The 19,800-nt window shown below is 35.8% G+C and overlaps 1 protein-coding gene across 1 annotated transcript in view; it reads left to right on the top strand.

Moving 5' to 3' along the window:
* Positions 1-2,925: 2,925 nt before the first annotated feature.
* Positions 2,926-19,800, top strand: part of NCAM2 (neural cell adhesion molecule 2) — a 124,245-nt gene continuing 107,370 nt past the window's right edge. The window contains exons 1-7 of the mRNA XM_065677124.1: positions 2,926-2,944; positions 3,842-3,916; positions 4,669-4,875; positions 6,431-6,574; positions 13,745-13,882; positions 14,719-14,836; positions 19,512-19,672. Of these exons, the coding sequence (XP_065533196.1) occupies positions 2,926-2,944; positions 3,842-3,916; positions 4,669-4,875; positions 6,431-6,574; positions 13,745-13,882; positions 14,719-14,836; positions 19,512-19,672 (862 nt within the window). The remainder of the gene's footprint in view (positions 2,945-3,841; positions 3,917-4,668; positions 4,876-6,430; positions 6,575-13,744; positions 13,883-14,718; positions 14,837-19,511; positions 19,673-19,800) is intronic.

The following is a 19,800-nucleotide window of genomic DNA, read 5'->3' on the forward strand; positions in this document are numbered from 1 at the left end:
AATGATGCCATTAGTTTTAATTGTTCTTTTCTGTAACATCTGACTGCAAAGGTCTACAGTGTTGAAGTCTTCTTCGTTGTCTATATGAAGAAAAAAAAGTACCTTAGGTGACTTAAGATGTCTGTGAACATTAGTTCTATTTGTTAATTCTGCCTCATGAGTGCAAAGAGCTTATCAGACATTAATTCAGTTCTATTTTGTACTATTGTTTTAATGGAGTTCTTTCGGGCAGAGCTGTATGGTTCCCCATTATTAGATTACTCATTTAAGCAGCTCAGACCAGACTTTCTCTTAAAGAACTGTAACTTTATGGATTGTATAATGGTTTTGTATTCCTGAATTTGCTAAATTAATAGTGGAAATATGTTAACTGTTTGAGATTTTTAAAAAAGGGTCTAAAAAAGCATTTGCCCTAAAGGAAAATGCCCTTAAATTGTCTGCTACTTAACAAGTTCAGTGTACATTTAATAATTTCTGTTTTCTTATTTCAGCTTAGGAGTCCAAAAGTATGTAAAGTATAGTGTTATAAAAGAAAACAAAGCACTGTTTTTTGTGTTTCAAATATATTTAAACTAGAAAATCTTAGAAATTTAAGGGAGAATACATTTCTGCAAGGATTGCATTAGTGTAATTTTCATTCAAAGCCCATTCGCTTTTATCTGAGAGTCAGTTGATTTAAGCAGAGTATTCTCGGAAGCCTGCATAATAAAGGAGGAAAGGATTAACTGGGTGAATATTTGTTCTGGGGTTGAATTTTATACCAATTAAAAACGTACTAATTTCTTCATGCTCGCAAAAAATAAAGCCAAGTTTTTTTAAACATATTAAATATTAAATACTATCGTAATCATTTACTGAAAGAAAAAACACATCACCCAAGCAAGTTTGCTTACTAATTGAAGTCAAAGCTTACTAATAGCTTAGGGTGTAACTGTCGTCAGAAAACTGAATTAGGACCTTCACAAAGAATACAGTCCTCAGCTGTGTCTTGCAGTCTACTTGTTTTTCCTAGAAGCCACTGCCAAAGCCATCAAAATTAGCCTCTGTAGCTATTTCTCCTCTCCTTTGTTCCATGTTGATACCAGGCTGTGCTTTGTTTTGTCTTCATAGCTATGCCCTTTCCAATTTACTGCCTTCACGTTATCCTCTCCCTTTCAGTGGGTTTGCAGCCCAACATATTTAGAAGGATACCTCCGTAGCAGAGTGCTGTCTCTTTGCTCAACAGTAAATTCAAAAATGCGTTCAGATCTATTGATCTGAATGTGAAAGGATACTTCTGCAAATGGTACTGAAATCAATTAGTCTACTGCATATTAGGCCTTATGAATTGTCATCTGTCTTCATATTTAACAGAACAAATAGACTTCTTATTACTGGTCTTACTTATCTTCCTAAGTGATTTTTAAACGCATTAAGGAATAATTCAACAGAATCTGCTTAGTGTGGTACAGTTGATATTAATTCTTTTATAATTACTATGATCAAAAGGGAAGGGATTGGTTGTACCCCCTAGTGCTAAGAGTGTTTGGGGTTTTTTCTGCTACGAAACTGAGCATGTACTAAAGACTAAATGAAGCCCTGACTGACTTTACTTGTTCCTAGAACAGCTATACTACAGTAGCATTACACTCCAGTGTACAAGAAGACATTTTCTAGATCTTGCTTTTTTATTTATTTATTTATTATTTTTTTATTCTTTGCAGCTAGTTACAAAACTTGAGAGTATTTCATCACATCTGTCGATACTGTCAGTTTCTGGACTTAGTTTAACATAGCTAGACAGAGCCTCTACTGACTTGAATTTTTTTTAACATCTTTGCTGACCTGATAAAATAAGCATTCACCTGTGTGTTCAAAGACCTTCTGACCAGTCTGTACAAACAACTCCCTTTTATATTAAACCATTAGCTGTTAGTGTGCAGCAGTAACTTGAATTGCGCATATGTTGCATGCCATCTTCATCACAGCTTATAGTGCTCTAATGCACCTATGTAGGTCTACTTGTAATAAATTTGGAAGTAATATAAAACTTTCTAGATGGGTTGTCTTTTTGCGATATTTTACTTTCAGTAAGTGATGAGTGAGCCTTCTTCTAGCAAACAACTGAACTATTTTCCTGACTACTTAATAAGCACAGATTGCTAGATTAATCACTTGAGCAATATTTTCCTTTCTGGTTTGCTCTATTTACATGAAGCAGAGCTGGGGAAAATGAACAGATGGTCTTATATTTTTCTATCTTGTAAATATTAAAGTATCATATGTAGAAAATATTATTTCCTTTTGGTTTCAGAGATGTAGCTAGCATATCTCCACAGAGTTTATAATTGTACTTACATTAAGAATTTTTAGTGGAGTTCAGCTGTTTGCCAAAACTGTGTTTTACAGGCTCAAATACCTATTTCATTGATGAGGAAAATATATTTTTCTAACTTTTCACCTCTCATCATGCAGTTCCTTACATTCTACCTGACATTTTTTACTTAATCTATTACATTTATGTAGTTCAACATCACTTACTAATTGGAGCTAAGCAATGAAATAGTCATTGAAGCAATACTGCTGAAATGCTGGCATACATATTTCTGAAGTAACTCTGCAAGACTACAAACTTTATAAAAATATACAGACAAGTGGTGGCACAGGACCTAAGAAATGAGTCTGTGATTTGAAATAAGTGTCTGGGCTCTAATCTCTTTAAATTCTCCAACCACTGGATTGATTAGTAACTCAGTTTCCAACCAGACAGTTACATGTCCTGAGATTAAAATGGAGCTTAGCCTCACAGGTAAATAAAGAAATGAGGCTTCAAATAGCCTCCTAGGTGATTTATTACTCCTTGATGCTTATTAAGACAAAAAAAAAAAACTTTGTCCGAAATGCATTTCCTTTCCTATTCTTAAGTTTGGCCTTTCTTCTGGTGCCATGGACGTAAAGGCTACAGGTAAGAATCAGAGTCTCTTTCCCTGTCAGTGCTATGCTTGTGTTCCAAAGTAGCCTTCACTGTCTTCCTTGCTATTGCAAAGAAAATGGTACTAGTATGTGCTCTGATACTATATTCAACATTTTTACAGTCCTCTTCAGTTTCTTTGTCACCTCTAGGTAGTCATGTCTTCTTCCTGATGGTCTTTATGGACTGACAGGTTTTGACATTAGCAAACAGAGTACACACAGGCATTTACTTTTGCATGAAATAGGATGTGTTCCTGGGGGCTTTTTGTGGTTTTTTCTTCTTAGCTGTTTTCTTATGGAGGTCAGGGTACAAAATGTTAACAGTAATTTAAATTTTTTCACACCAAAAAGTTAGTTTGGAATGTAGTACCTCTCACTTCTAGAGATGTTTATGCTCTTGTACTTTCATACCAATTATATAAAAATTATCTAGAGAGCTTGGAACATTGAGTATACACTATATATTCAGTGTTTGTGTTGCAGTTTTCAACAAGGTGAAATATTTACACATACACAGAATAAACCATAATCATTACATTTCAAGACTGAAAACCTCAGATTCTTGAAACAGTATTTTTTAAAACTTCAGATACACACTGAAGTTTTTGTTTATGTGTTTTTCAATCCCTTCTACTCTTTTTTTCTTTAATTTTGTCAGAAGTTTTAGTATGTGAGGCTGTTATCCTTCGTGTAACATCTTTTCTTTATTTTGATTGTTTTCTCCAATTCTATATATACTCCAGCTCAAAAGATACAATTCTTAGCTGAAACTTTTCAGATTTATTTCACAGGCTCTATAGTACAGAAACAGAAAATACAAAACCTGAAAACATAAAATTTTAACTGATGAATGCCAAAATGTGTTCATAACCTACTTTATATTTTTCAGCTCTGCTTCAAGTTACAATTTCACTTAGCAAAGTTGAGCTCAGTGTGGGTGAATCCAAGTTCTTCACATGCACAGGTATGTATTCACTTTTCTTGTAGATACATTTTTATTTTTTTTTTAACCTTCTGCATAGAATCATAGCATAGTTAGAGTACATAATTTGAAACTGTATTAATTGGTTCACAGTATTAAGTTAGTGTATTTTTGTATATTCACATTGACTTGTGAAAATTGTGATAAATAGTAGATCTTCATTGGTTTCTGGTCTAGAAACTACTTCTTACAGACTGAATAGCGCAGGTTGAATTGTCTGTATGAATGCAAGTAGTTCATATATTTTAGGATGCTTCTTTAGTTAAAATAGTTTCACTTGTCTTATCTAAGGAGTTAAATAAGCTACAAGGCTAAGCTTTACTATCTTCTCCAGCCTAATGAGGCACACAAAATGTTTTTGCCAGAGAGACAGGTATTAGTCAGAAGAGTTTGCATTTGCAGCTGCTGATACGGATCCTTGATGCTGCTGATTTGCCATCTTCCACTGGCAATGACACGTGGCCTGACTACATTGACAATGCAACTGACTGATGACCTGTTGATCCAGTGGCTGCTGAATGGCTTGTTTCTTTCTTTTAAGACTTTATATCTTTCTGGGTTTTTTTCTGTCTCAACAGTAAGACATCTGCCTGCAGTTTTGCCTTGCTTGTTTTTCTACAGACTTTCTCACAACTCTCAGAATTTAGCAGTTCTCTGACATTGTGTAGACATTGTGCATTTGGTAAGCATGTCAAATTTCTAATGTTAGATTGTTTTTTTGGTTTTGTTTATAGCCATTGGTGAGCCTGACAACATAGATTGGTACAATCCACAAGGAGAGAAGATTGTTTCTAGTCAAAGAGTGGTTGTTCAGAAAGAAGGTGTTCGATCACGTCTAACCATTTACAATGCAGATATAGAAGATGCTGGTATATATCGATGTCAAGCATCAGATGCTAAAGGACAAACTCAAGAAGCTACTGTTGTTTTGGAAATTTATCGTAAGTAAAATATTATCAAATGAAAGTCTATGTTTTAAAAGCCACTGCTATTGAAAAAGTAAAGCCTATACAAAATATCTTTCTAGGCTCTGAACCTTATCTTCCAAATAATTGCATCTCCTGCAGATTAGTTAATAGATATTACAACAAATACTTAAATGAAATGGATGACTACTTTATAATATTAGAGATCACTTCCCTCATAGAAAACAGGAAATACAAGAAGAAGTTATGTCAACCTAATTCTTAATTACAAAAATATCTACAAAATGCTACAAATACGTGCATAAATAAAAGTGCAGGAAGTGCAATATGTGTCATTAAAAGGTGGATTTTAGACTGAATTAGGTTTTTTTTATGTCAGCCTTTTCCTGTTCTTGGCCTGAAGACCTATACAAGACATACAAAGATCTGTGGCAACAGTCAGACGAAGGTTTCATTGTTGTGTTTATGATGTATTGTAAGGAAAATGCAGGATCCTAGGGTTTGCTTCAATACTCACTGATGTCTGTGAGAGTTTTTCTTCTGACTTACATAAGGTCACATTCTTCAAATATTTCATAAAAATATTTTATAGAAGTGTGTAAGAGATGTATATAACAAAAGTGTGCGCCCTCTGCTATGAGAACTGTGGATTATTTGAGCCTGCACTTTTACCAATACAAAAAAGTTGAGGTGGAATTGCACATGTGACTTATGTTCTCCAAAGTGTTCCCTAAAATGTAGTTGTCAGTTTCTGATCCTAAAGAACGTAGGTCAGTTTGTTTATTCTGTGTGCAATCTTCCAAATTTGTTTCTGCATTAGATCTTGTATGACATCATGGATTAATGTCGTCTTGGACTTCTAACACTAAATTCTAATAATACAGAACTTATTCAGGCCACTAATAAAATTAAATACCAAGTTTGGTTATTTGGGGTTGGAAAAATTAAAAGCCTCATCAGGCCTAAGAATATGTTGTTATTTCCCCCCCAAAAATGCTACAATTTCTTATGACTTAATAATACTAAGTTTTTTTTCCATACAGTTTCGCACTGGCTTTTAAAATTTTATGTTTTATTCAGCTGATGTTTTTCACAGTCAATGAGCCTAAAGTTCCATCTTTTTGATAAGACTCCAAATAATTTTGGTTGTTTTGATGGAAGTTTCAGTGGAATAAAAACATGAGGTTTTAATTCAGTGATAAGATCATGAGTAAATGGACAACAGAGTAAATAGGCTATTAACCTGAATATATAAATGTCTAAAAATATAGAGGTTCAAAACTGGGCTCTGGAACAATGGAAAATATATTTATAAAACATGCTCATTTTAGATAAACAAAACAAAGATTTCCATAATGCAAAATTATTGTGAAGTAATCTCTACAGAGTGGAAGTCATGTGTCCAGGACCACTTGAGTCCTATCTGAAAAAATTAAACTATGTAAAAAAAATCTGTATTGTCACAATGAGAATGTTTAATAGTCATCTTTATCTGATTTGGTGTCACATACCATTTCAATGGTAAGTGAACTGGAAGACACTTACTATATTCTGTTTTCTTCCTTTTCAGAAAAACTCACTTTCCGAGACATAGTATCTCCACAAGAGTTCAGGCAGGGAGAAGATGCAGAAGTCGTTTGCCATGTTACTAGTTCACCTGCTCCTGTTGTCAGCTGGTTGTATCGGAATGAGGAAGTCACAACTATTGCTGACAGTTAGTATTTTGGTAACTCTTTAAGTTATACATTCTAATTAATTTTAAAATATTATTGTAAAAGAAGACTCATCACATTATAGTGGAGGATTTTGATCAGCCTGTCATCATAAGTAGAATTTCACCAAGTCATGTGGTCTCTATAGAGAATCCGTATGCAATGGGTTCCTTCATGTATCATTTTTTCCAATTGGGAATTTTGTCTAGATGTATTATGAGGGTCCAAATACCCAAAAGATTGCTGGGAACTTCTTTGCAGGAACTCTTCCTGAGCTGCCATATAGGAACTGAATAAGTTTTTAAAACATGCACAGATAAAACTTCACTGTGCATGTTTTCACTCTGCACTGTGCAGAGCTTGAAAAAGTAAAATTGCATCAAAGATCTGTCACAAATTTTTCGTTATTTTAATTTTTTTTTCCCAGTCAGGTTTGCTGCTGTTGGATTAGCAAAGGAATAAAGCAAAATTTCCTTTCTTTTTCAAAATCATACATTTTGAAAATTAGGAATTTTTAAATTTCAGTGTGTCAACTTGTCTCTTTAACCATTTTCTTTCACAGTGCTTGCAATTTAAAAAGGGTACAACGATAGAAACCAGTTCTAATTTAAACACCAGAATAGTTTCCTTGTGTTCTGTTCTAAAGTATTATCCAGATAAGATCCTGGTCATGCCTGGGAGGAAGCAGCATTTTAAATCATTTGAAAATAAGACATTATGAAATTTGTGAATTTTGGCTACATATATATGGGTTTGTAATGCAGGTGGAAAAAGGGTATAGTCAAATTCTTACAGTTAAGAATTTTTTTCAGGCATTGCGTGATAAAATGACTCTGCTTTATGCTACATTTCCAGCTTCAAAATCCACTATGAAGGATCAGTACCCCTAACCTTTTTACATAACTTTAAATAACATGAAATTTGCCTGTCATATTTTAAATGGCACCTACTAGAAAAAGAAGTAAATAATTGTTGGGTTTTAGTTCATAGTAAGCTAAAATACTGAATAATTTCATATCCAGATTGGCTTGTATACTGCAGTTCGTTTGGGGGACCTGAGAAAGCAGCTTTTATTTTAGCCATTCTAGCACTGACATAATAGAAGGGCATAGGATAATGTCAGTGCTTTAATTTCATGGCTTTTTTGTTATATTCTTGACCATTCTTCCATTTTAAATGTTACAACAGGTAGGATTTTTGTAGCATGGACTTTTGACTATTTCAGCTTCGCCAATTCTTGGCAGTTACTAGTAGCTGTATTTGTATATTCCGTTACAACAGAAGACTAGTTTCTTCTCCCAGAAGACCTGTATACAAAATCAGAAGTACAGATTTAAAGATTTTTTCCTGTATAGTAGGTCTGTATCTAAAATAGCTGTAGGTAAAATAGTCTCTCACCATTCTGAGTAACTTTCTGTTTGTTCCTAAAACCTTATCTGCTCCATCACTAGATCACCCTAGGATTTATATTCTCTTTTGAGTTCTGCAAACAGAGATGGAAGTACGAAACTGGGGGGTGTCTGTCCCTTACTATTTCATAAAAGAAAAAAACTCAAACAGAAGAAACCTAAGTGAACAATGACCTCCAAAAGTCTTTCTCATCTTGTGTTGTTTAAGGTTTAATAAGGCAATATGTAAAGCATCATTTTCTGGGAATGTTCAAAGGTTTTCTTTATTGTTACCAAGAGCTAAATTGTCATGATTCATAATTCCATTGTATGGGAGTCAGGGATATTTTACTAGCTATGAAAGTGATTGGGATTTATTTCATCAACCAAATCTTATCTGGGAGTCCTAAGTGACTTGCTCTGTTTCTGCACAATTCTGGGACTTCAAAGGACATTAAACGCAACTTATTCTACATTGCTTAAAGCAAATTGAAAAATTCCATATACAGACATTTGTATATCGGTTTATAGTTGAAGCTGACCTTAGAAGAAGACAGGGCTACCTACCCTGTTAATACGTATATGCTACATATATGTATTAACATATATTACGTCTACATATAATATGATCTATATAAACATGCATGTTTTGTTCTATCACTGCTCAGATTGCTAAACTATGTCAGAATTTCACTATGAGAGTAGCAGTAATCTATAAATGTAGTGTAGGTGTGGTATGTAACTATAATACATATGCAAAATTGTAACTTGTATACAGCTGGATATGTTTTCTGTATGCTTTATATTCTCAGTATAATGTAATTTTATTAGGTTTTTGGGGGTTTTGGTGTTTTTTTCCTTGCATAGCTATTTTTACTATGCAAGATGATTCTCTTCAAGATCACAATTTTTATATGACAGAAGGTTCTGGAAAACTCTCAACATTTACTTTTTGAAAATCCATCTAGTTGCAGTTCTAGAGAACCACATGTTATCTTATGACTGATGTGAGCCGTAAAAAAATCATTCTCTCTTACTCTGAAAAACTAGATAAAACAGACTTCAAATCAGCCAGACTAGCTCTCTAGATCATGGGTAGTCTGTGGCCATCCAGTTTTGCTGCTTCCTCAGTCTGATGTAATCTCAGCTGAATGTCATCTCAAAGATAGTTGTGTTTAAGATTGTGAACATGCTGTGTTTACATTTGGTCTAAAAGAAGAAATTACAGTCCTTCCCGTAAAGAATGACAGAATTGGTTGTATGAGGGACACATTTCATAGGAGTCTTAGTTTTTTTCTGAAAGTTTCAATTTTTAATTCAATGGGTCTTTAGTCATGTCCCAGTCTTAGAATGAACAGCTATGCCTAACCTTTTTGTTAGACATTGTGGGTCCTAGCCTGGTACATGCCTTAGAACACAGTAAAATTTGTAAATCATAATCCAAAACTTCCTCAAGCTCTGATTTTGAGGAACTGAAAAGACATGGGCAATCCCTCTTGCCATCCATACCGCTTAGTGTCTCATCTGACTGAAGTGGAAGGTGGTGTGACCATTCTACTAAATTAGGTGTTTGAAGTTGAGTGAGTTGAGTCCACAACATAGCAGTGAGCTGGAGGAGTGTATTGCTGAGTCACTGTCCACATCCACCAACTGTAATCCATTTAATATAGGGGACAATTTTTATTAGGATAACCGTGGGACAGCGAACATTATTTGTGTGCACAACATCTTAATGGTTCATGTTGTGTTACCAATTTTTCTACTGGCTTGAATCAACTTAATGTTCCACACTACATGTGAGTAGTGGTCTAACAAGATCTAAGCTTTTCCTGTCAAGGTTTCATTGCATTTGTTGACGCACGTGATCTATGCAGAATTTATTCCCATTGAATGAGAATAGTATCATTGTGTATGCTTAGTGGCATTTTTACAGCAGCATGAACTATTCTTTAACAAGCCTACCAAAGGATAAAACATTAAGAAATTAGGGTGGTTTCCAGTCCTCTTGTTCATCTCATACATTAAATATATATGTTAACAAAGGAAAAATGTTACCAGTGCTTAAAGAGAGGCTACATTTCACCTTTATAAAGCACAGCTTTCTTAGAATTGTGTAGGGATGGGAAAGAAAAAGATTTTATAATTTGTATGTGGTAGTGTATGAAATAGCATTAATGTTCAAGCATTACTTTAATAAACTAGACATAATTAATGTAAATGTGTTTAGGACATTGATACCCTGTAAACCTCTATGAGGTGAAGGATAATTAAATTTTATTTTCCTATTTGTCTTAATTTTCTGATAGAGTCCTTGGTAATGAAATAGAACCTTTTTTGTTTTATTTGTAACTATGTATCTGCATATGCTCTTTGAACAGACTCTTAGCTGTGTAACTACATAAAAGCTTTTCTACCAGGTGTTGTTTATCACAGTTTTGGAATATCTGTGTTGTAAGAAATCTAGCATGCTTTAAAAATCTACCAGAATCAAAAAGGAAAGCAAAGTGAAAAATGACACTTGATTGTTAGTTGAAGCTAGTACATTGCTAGTAAATGTTATGTCGTGGTTTAAACCCAGACGCGCAACTCGTTCTCTCACTCCCCCCCTTTCTTTTCATCCCTCTACTCTGGGAGGGATGGAGAGGAAAATCAAAAATAATGCAACTCCCACGGGTTGAGATAAGAACTGTTTAGTAACTAAGGTATAACACAAACCACTACTGCTACCACCAATAATAATAATGGTAAAGGAAATAACAAGAGGAAAGAATACAACACCTTAGCACCAGCCGAGCAATAACTCACCCCACTCCCCCCAGCCGAGCACCGACCGATACCTGGTCCAACCCTGCAGTGAACTAGCCCTTCTGGGTAACTCTCTGTTACATCTTGGGCATGACGTGCTGTGGTATGGAATACCTCTTTGGCTAGTTTGGGTCAGGTGTCCTGTCTCTGCTTCCTCCCAGCTTTCCCTCCTCCCTGGTAGAGCATGAGGCTCAGAAAGTCCTTGGTCAGACTAAAACATTCGTTTTATCAGCTCTGTTCCCAGGCCAAAAGTCAAAACATAGCACTGCACCAGCTACTAAGAAGGAGAAAAATGACTGCTACTGCTGAACCCAGGACAGTTATCATCCTCCAATACTGATAGAATGACACTGATTCAAATAGAACAAGAAAGAGCTCAATAACAAGTATGCAGGTTGTTAAAAAAAAAAACACATACGATGAAATGCAGGAAGTAATTCTCCTCAAAAGAGTCCATTAATTTGACTCGTTACAGTGGGTTGACCTTGGTCAGCTTCAAGGTACCCACGCAGCCACTGTCTCACCCTCCAACAGGCGCGCTGGGTTGACCCTGCCTGGATGCCAGGTGCTCATCACAGCTGCTCCGTTACTCCCTTCCTCAGCTCGACAAGGGAGAAAAAATACAATGAGTCTTAATGTTGGGGAAAACTAATTTATTACCGATCAGATAAGAGTAGGATAATGAGAAGTAAAACCAAATCTTAAAAAAACACATTCCCCCCATCCCTGCCTTCTTTTCTGGGCTCACCACCAGCACAGTGGACAGGGAATGGGGTCTCTGGTCAGTTCATCACAGATCGTCTCTGCCACTCCTTCTTCCTTAGGGGGAGGACTCCTCATACTCTTCCCCTGGTCCAGCGTGGGGTCCCTTGGGGCCCTCTCCTTCCATGGGAGAATCCTCCACGAACTTCTCAAATGTGAGTCCTTCCCACAGGCTGCAGTTTTTCATGGACTGCTCCAACATGGGTCCTTTCCATGGAGTGCAGTCCTTCAGGAACAGACTGCTCCAGCATGGGTCCCCCGCAGGTTACAAGTCCTGCAGCAAACCTGCTCCAGCTCCTATCTGCACAGGGCCATCCACTGGTCCTGCCAGAAGCCTGCTCCAGGACAGGCTTCCCACTGGGTCACAGCTTCCTTCAGGCATCCCCCTGTTCTGGTGTGGGGTCCTCCACGGGCTGCAGGTGGATATCTCCTCCACCATGGACCTCCATGTGCTTCAGGGGCATAGCCTGCTTCACCATGGTCTGCACCATGGGCTGCTGGAGAATCTCTGCTCTGTCACCTGAAGCACCTCTTCGCTCCTTCTGCAGTTTCTCACATAATCTCACTCCTCTCCTGTGCAGTAACTTTTCCCCTTTCTCGACTATGTTATTCCAGAGGTGCTACTATTGTCACTGATGGGCTTAGCCTTGGCCAGCAGTGAGTCTGTCTTGGAGCCAGCTGGCATTGACTCTATCAGACATTGGGGAAGCTTCTAGCAGAAGCCACGCATGCAGCCTCCCACACAACTGGCAAAACCTTGCCATTTAAACACAATACAACAGTACCAGGGGAGAAAATGAGGTGAAAAAGCTCATGGTTCAAGATAAAGACAGAGAGATCACTCACCAATTACCAGCACAGGCAAAATGGATTCGATCGAGGGGTAATTACTTGCATTTATTGTGAAATAGAGATGGATGGTGAGAGAAGTAATGCAGTAACACCCCCTTTCTTTTTCACAGTCTCAATTTCACTTTTCATTTGTGACTTCTGTACCTCATGAACCCCAGGCAGTACAGGGAGATGGGCAATGAGCTTGTGGTCAGTCCGTAATGGCTCCAGCATGAGTTCTTCCCATGAGGTGCAGTAATTCAGGATAAACTTTCTCCAGCATGGGGTCTTCCACAGACTGCAAGTGTGGATATCTGTTCTATCATGCTTTCTCCTAGGGCTGCAGGGGGGCTCTGCTTTGGTGCCTAGAGCACTTCCTCACCTTGCACCTTCTCTCAGCTTGGTGCTTGCAGGGCTGTTTCTGTCATGTTTTCCTCGCTTCTGACTCTTGAGCACATTGTTATTGTTTCCCTTCCTCCACCGGCCCTTCCCAGGCACCACCATCGTCTGCAGGGCTCAGCCATGCCCTCTGGTGAATCCGTTGGATCTGTCTGGATCCAGTGCAGGGCAGCCCCAGTCACTCGTTACAGAGGCTGCCCTGCAGCCCAACTGCTGCCCATATCTTGACATGTAAACCCAATACAGTAGTTCAGACATAAAGGAGAGAATAAAATAAAATCAGATTCAGTTTACTCTTACAGATTATAATTTTGCTTCTGCATGTGCAGGAAAGTGCATGCACATGTATTCAGAATCTGATTTTTTCAATTAACTTGAGCTACTCAAAAAGTCCATTGAATTTCAGTTTTTGCTGCACTCTGCAGAAGGTAGACTGCTTTGTTGGATTATGTCTTCATACCCATTTCTGTGAAGTGTTAAACTATGGCAAGATACATTAATGACTGAGTATTAGTGAATAAGCAAAGAAACAGGAGGAGAGGAGAGAAAGCAAGCTGCATAGTGCCATAAAATGAGCACAAAGACAGTTGCTTAATATAGATAGGGAAGAAGCAAATTCTTATTTTATTATAGTTTGATTTATCTCTTTTCCATCTCTAATCTTTTTTAAATTCTATGTAGGTGTTCATGAATATTCCACTCATTTTGCAGTAATTTATAAATTTAACTTACATTTTATGATTCCTCAGAGTGAGCAGGAAGTTATGGATAGAAAATCTAGATTTAATTTTAAGAAATGGCAATGTATTTTGGACTGGGGAAAAAACAAATTTCTTGGCTGACATTTTACTTTTAAATTAATGAGTATTTTGTCAATGAGCATTCTGATTTTATAGAGAAAGTACATTAATACTACTCACTTAAGTTAGCGTTCTCCATGTTGTCTTGATTTACTAACACCACTTCATCTCTTTCTTGCCTTTCTAGATCGATTTGCTGTATTAGCAAACAATAATCTCCAAATTCTTAACATCAATAAAAGTGATGAAGGAGTATACAGATGTGAAGGAAGAGTGGAAGCAAGAGGAGAAATTGACTTTCGGGACATAATTGTTATTGTGAATGGTAAGCAGTAAAAGTTGTCGGATTGACTTCTTGCTTTACTTGATTATCATAGCCTGTTTTAAAATATGTCAGCTTCTTAAATATCCTGACTGAACTGGGTAATACAGTTGTCATGTCTGCTTCATATTTTCTTAGAAATGTAATTCTTAATATTTTTAAAAAATGCACCATGTAAATAGAATTCATTGCGTTTCATTATATCGCTGTAAATGAGATCTATGTAAAACCTGGATTACTGTTTTTAATCATTTACAGAACATTGACAATCACTGCAAGACTGAATTTCAGATTGTAATATCTAGTAGTTCAGTTCACTGTAGTTGCAGTTGTTGTTATCTGTGGTGAAGACTGGGCTGCCGTACTTGCCTTTAGTGTCTCTTCTGTCGTTACAGGTCTTTTTCATTGTTGGCCCGCAGAGCCACGAATCAATTCGGCAAGGCCAATGATGAAAGGCTACTACATACTGGCACCTGTTTTAAAAGAATAGATTAAAGATAAAGGTAGTTAAATAAGTGGTCATCATAACTTTATTATGTCTTATACATGCTATATCTGGCTTTAGACATACAGAACTTTAAAAAGTTCTGCAAAAAGATTGAACTGCTTAAAAAGACTTTCAAAAAATATTCTAGTGAAAAAAAAAACTGATAATGATTAAAATTCTTGTGTTTAAGAAAAGAAATACTAGTAACAATTTTTCATATTGTAACTTGATTCCTAAGTATAATTATAAATTCCAAAGTTAGTAAAGGATCCTGTCCTGTGGTTTAGATTTTTCTAGAAACACATAACATAATTTCTTTTCCATTAATAGGGCATGATGTTTTATTTTTCAGTTCCCCCAGCAATTACTTTGCTACAGAAATCTTTTAATGCTACTGCAGATCGAGGAGAGGCAATAACTTTATTCTGCAGAGCCGCTGGATCACCTCCACCTGAAATCAGTTGGTATAGGTAAGTTTAGTTGAGGTCTGCACATCAGAGCACATTGTTTTAATGTGTCATGATTTTCTATCATGGTCCATTAAGCTGGGCAACCTTAATTTTTTTACTGAATTTTAGGAGCATTTGCTGCCCATTTCTGTTCTGACTTCTAAAGCTAGATTCAGCATTAGTAAGTGAATGAACTCAGACAAATACAATTGCACTCAGGTTGCCAGGAAGTGAGATAAATGTAAGAAGTAACTAAAATAGCATACTGACATGATTTTTCATATCTAAGCGGAAACAAATAAAGCTGAAGCAATGAGTCTGTATCTCAATACAAGCAAGAATCTCACAACTTCTGCATATGAATGCATCAGGTAAAAACTTATGCAGTTATGCAATAGATATCCAATACAGATCAGTAGTACTGATGACAGAGATAACATTTTCCCCATCTGTAAAAACAGTCTAACCCTAACTCTCTGTTTCAGTGAGATTCATAAGGAGGTATTGCTTTAGACACCCACAGGATATGGAAATGTTTCACTGAATAAGTTTCAAGGGTGGTTTATGTAATTTTTAAAATGTAATACGTTTTGAAAATGGAACCAGTTTTAAAGCTCGTGTGCTTTTTGGTGTTCTCAATAACATGAAGATAATATAGCTTTATCATTTGGGAACACTTACTATATAACATTTGTAAAAAATTAAATATCCATAGACTCTATGTTCTTTCAATTTTAACAAATGTATCAGTCCTGGGATATAAAATATCTCAGACACCTCACACCAGTGCACATTTCTATTTTAGACCTGAGTAATTTGCATCTACTTACATTATTTCAGGTGAATTAAAAGGTCACTGCATTTTCATAGAAGGACATAGAAGGGATTGCCAGCAGTTCTTAATCTCCTTTGGAATCTTCTAACAATGTTGGATTCATTTTTAATATTAGCTTTCTTTGACTGATACCTACATCTTAACATGCCAAAAGTCATACTTGGTTTTAAATTTTTCCCTTGTGCAATTTGAATCTCAGGATATGCAAATACATAGAATGCAAAGTTAATTGTATCATTTGGCTTAGAATTAAAAATCTAGTGAAGAAAAAGAAAAAGGAAAACAAAATATACAGAGCCCAGATTAAAAAACTGATAGTGAATTCAAATGAAGGTTGACTGTTCTGATAGTTTAATGTCTTTAATTTTTTACAATGTCTGTCTTACCCAGCCAAAATTCTTAAGAGTTGTCTGAAATCGTGTACCCTAAATGGCCTTGTTGCAAGGTGTAAGACAGCCAAAATTAATGTTTTATGCTGTTAAGAAAGAATGCATAAATTTCCACAGCTTGTGAATATCTCTGTTTACACTTGTGGGTTTCTGTCAATATTTTATAAATATTACAGTATTTACACAGGCTAAATGTCTTGGAAAGACACAGACTTTGTGTCTATCGATCAGAGTCTACTGAAGGATTTTCTTTTGGTTTGCCAGCCCCTGAGGCAGCTGACTTTTTTAAACCATTCCTTAAGTATCTTTTGTAAAGATTTTACAAAAGCTTAACAGGCTTGCGTACTGGTTACTGAATCCTAAATGTGGAAGCTTCTGTTCTGCTCCTATTTCAGAGCTATCTCATAGTGAGGAATATTGACTTATGTACCTCCCTTCCCTGTTGGTGCTTTTTTTTGTTTGTTTATTTTGTTTGCTTTGGTGGGGTTTTCTTGACCTCTTTCATTCTGTTTTTATTTTGTCTTATTAGGCTGTAAATTCTTGGCAGTTGAAAATACTCTTTTATTTGCTGACAGTGAGATATTGTAAAGTAGCAGGTGGAAAAAGCCCCTGGTGTCCATGACAGGATATTATTATTGATATGAAAATAAGGAAAAAAAGGTGGGAGGAGCTACATTATTTCTTCGAGAGGAATCAAACTTCATTCTACATTGTTCTCCAGGACTAAATTTCTGCATCAAATCTGAGCTCTCTGTCCTGACCTGTTCAGGTCCCTTTTCATTCACATATAGGTAGCTGGTTAAAAGGATTCAAAATCAGTTGATATATTCTCCTTGCCCTTCAACTTATTTTGCAGATATGTCAAGATAAAGACTTCAGTTTCCTAGAATATTTTGGGTGCCTTTTCTCTAGAAATTAGGCTGAGCATAGGAAAACTAGATTAACATAATCTTTCTTGATCTTGAAAAAAATCTAGAAAGCATTATCAGTGGTAGGAAAGTCTGTCAAAACTGATTTATCTTATATTAAAATGCTTGTCATACATTGAGAACCTAATTGAATCGATTTATCAGTCTTAATGGCCAACTTGTCATACTCCAAATTTCCTTCTGTTTAGTGTACTTTTTGATGTTGAATGTAAGTTAACTTCAAATTTATGTGTTTCTTTTTTAACAAACAAGTGGAACTGCATCCAGTGAACTGATATAACAGGTCAGCTTCAGCTAGGTCATGAAAAAATAACTGTAGTTTTAAAGTAAGTGACAGTATTATTCAGCTGGTTTATATGTATCTCGCTGTGTTGACAGCAAGCAAGATTCTGGACAAAATAGTAGTTTCAGGCTTTAAGCTCCTTAAGACAGTAGCTAATGTGGAAAAGCTTTAACTATTTGCATCTACCCTTTTCATTTCCAGGTGATGACAATGTTTAAGGTTTTGTAAAATTGAAATGGAGGCATCTTAACTAGTGTGTCAATCTACTTAAAAAAAAAAAAAAAAAAAGAAGCATTAGTTCACTTACAAATTAGTCAGTTTGAAATACCTAGTCAAGAAGAAAGGTCATCAAGGTTTAGTTGCTGCTGTACTTAGTATTCATGTTTACTTTGTTGGTATTTCATGGACCGAGAGAATCTAATTCATTCACCACTTAACTGATATCTTTATTGAAGCTGATTACATTACTGTAAAGCATACACTCTGAAAAGAAGCAATACACTAATAGACTTAAATTAGCCAGGACTGAAAGATAAAGATACAAAGATACAGGTCATGGACTGGAAATCTTTACTTATGTGAATAGTTCTGCTGAAAAATGATGATTGTTTATGTTTGTGGAGATAATTTACACTAATGAAGTTTAGATGGATCAATCCCCTTATCTTTATTGACAGGACATAGAATTATCTGACAAAAGAAATAATCCACTTTTAATGTGTTATTCATGCTGTTCTCCAACATCAGAGCATCAGTCTGAATCTCTCCTGTTCACTAAAGGGTCCAGGGAAATGCTTATAATCTCATTTCTGCTTAGAAATTATCATAACAGGCATTTGGAAGCTACTTCTTACCTTGATTATAGACTTCTGTCTCTTAACATAAAACACTAAATTTTTTGGTGAAACCAACTATGGAAAATTAGATCTCTTTTGTTCTGCAAAACAATTCCTATGATTTGCTTTGGAAAGGAGATGATCAAGTATCACAGTAATGTCTTGAAGCAGACAGCTAAATGGACTAGTTATTTACAAAATGACACTAAAATGTAAGCTATATAGATGCCAGGGGAATCCTATTAACAGATATTAATGTTCCCAGGAAAGAAGCAGTATTTTCTTTTAGAGAAAATATGATTTTATAAAATATGAAATCTGCATAGTTATCAGCATTATGTGAGAAGGACATGAAAATCATTGTTGCTTCAATCTTGAAATAAAACTGTATATTCTAAACTAGGCGTATTGAATGGAAGAGAATATTTCAGTAATGCATATTGGTTTCATTTCATAAATAGTTAAATAGTTTGTTTTCAAGAAGTTGGAATTGTCAGCAGGATTATCAGTGCTTATGAAAATAAGGCAATCTTACATGTAGGTGCTTGTGAGAAGGAGATGTTGATTCAACAGACATAAGATCAAAAGGAGCCTGCAGCAAACTAGGCAGAATTAGAAGAAATTAAAAAAGTTAAGATTGCACTCTTGAAAAGGGAGCTGTTTTGATAACTCTTAATATGCCAATGTGCTCAAATGGACCGGTCAAGCCTTGATCAGCCCTCAGAGTTGTTCACAGGTTTTATTATTTCTGTACCATCTGATCAGAACTCCTTCCAACATCTGGAGATATGCCTGCTTACTAAGTTGTGGCTAGCCAACAACAACTGAGAGGAAATAATTGGGAAGGGTGTGCAAGTGTGAGATCTCCACTTGTGTGAGATTTAAAATATGTTTTCTAAGTTGGTACATTGTTACTTATGTGAACTGCAACAGTTACACTTAGTTAATTTACTTGTAAATGTGCCTCACATACAGGTATGTGTGCCTGACCAGTTTCCTTCTGCACTTCTTTGAGTATAAGCTGTATGTTCTATTCACAAGCATTTTTCTAACACTAAGTCAATATTGAACGTTTAAGAATAAAGATACAGCTTTTTCAATATATATATATATTTAGAACATGACAATGAGTTTACGAAGCTGGGCTCTTGAACGTGAAAGTGCAGTTCAGAATGCTTTGTGTCTAGAATGTGCACATTCTTATGAAAAAACATTCTCATCCTGTTGAGCAGTATTGGTTATGCTAAAATCAACTCCCTTCTATGCATGCTGCCAGTTTATACTAAGTGAGGTATTGCATTTTTGAGCATAATAGAAGTCTCTTCCCTCAAAAGTTATTTTCAACATATTGATGCATTCACAGCACATTGCTTCAGAGTTTGGAACTTACTGGTTGATTTTTACATTGTTCTTATTTTTTTTAGGAATGGTAAACTTATTGAAGAAAATGAAAAATATATGCTAAGAGGAAGCAATGCAGAACTAACAGTAAGAGATATAAAGAACACTGATGCGGGTCCTTATATCTGTAATGCTAAAAACAAAGCAGGAAATGATAAAAAACAGACGCTCCTTCGAGTTTTTGGTAAGTACTGCATAGTACATTCCATTCTTCCTTTTTAAATGTAAACACTAGAGAGCTGAGGTGATAATCCACAGTTTTCAGTGGAACAGTATTCCTGCAAGATATCTACTGATGCAGCAAACCACTGT

This window comes from Lathamus discolor, chromosome 4, assembly GCF_037157495.1.
Source record: "Lathamus discolor isolate bLatDis1 chromosome 4, bLatDis1.hap1, whole genome shotgun sequence".
NCBI lineage: Eukaryota > Metazoa > Chordata > Aves > Psittaciformes > Psittacidae > Lathamus > Lathamus discolor.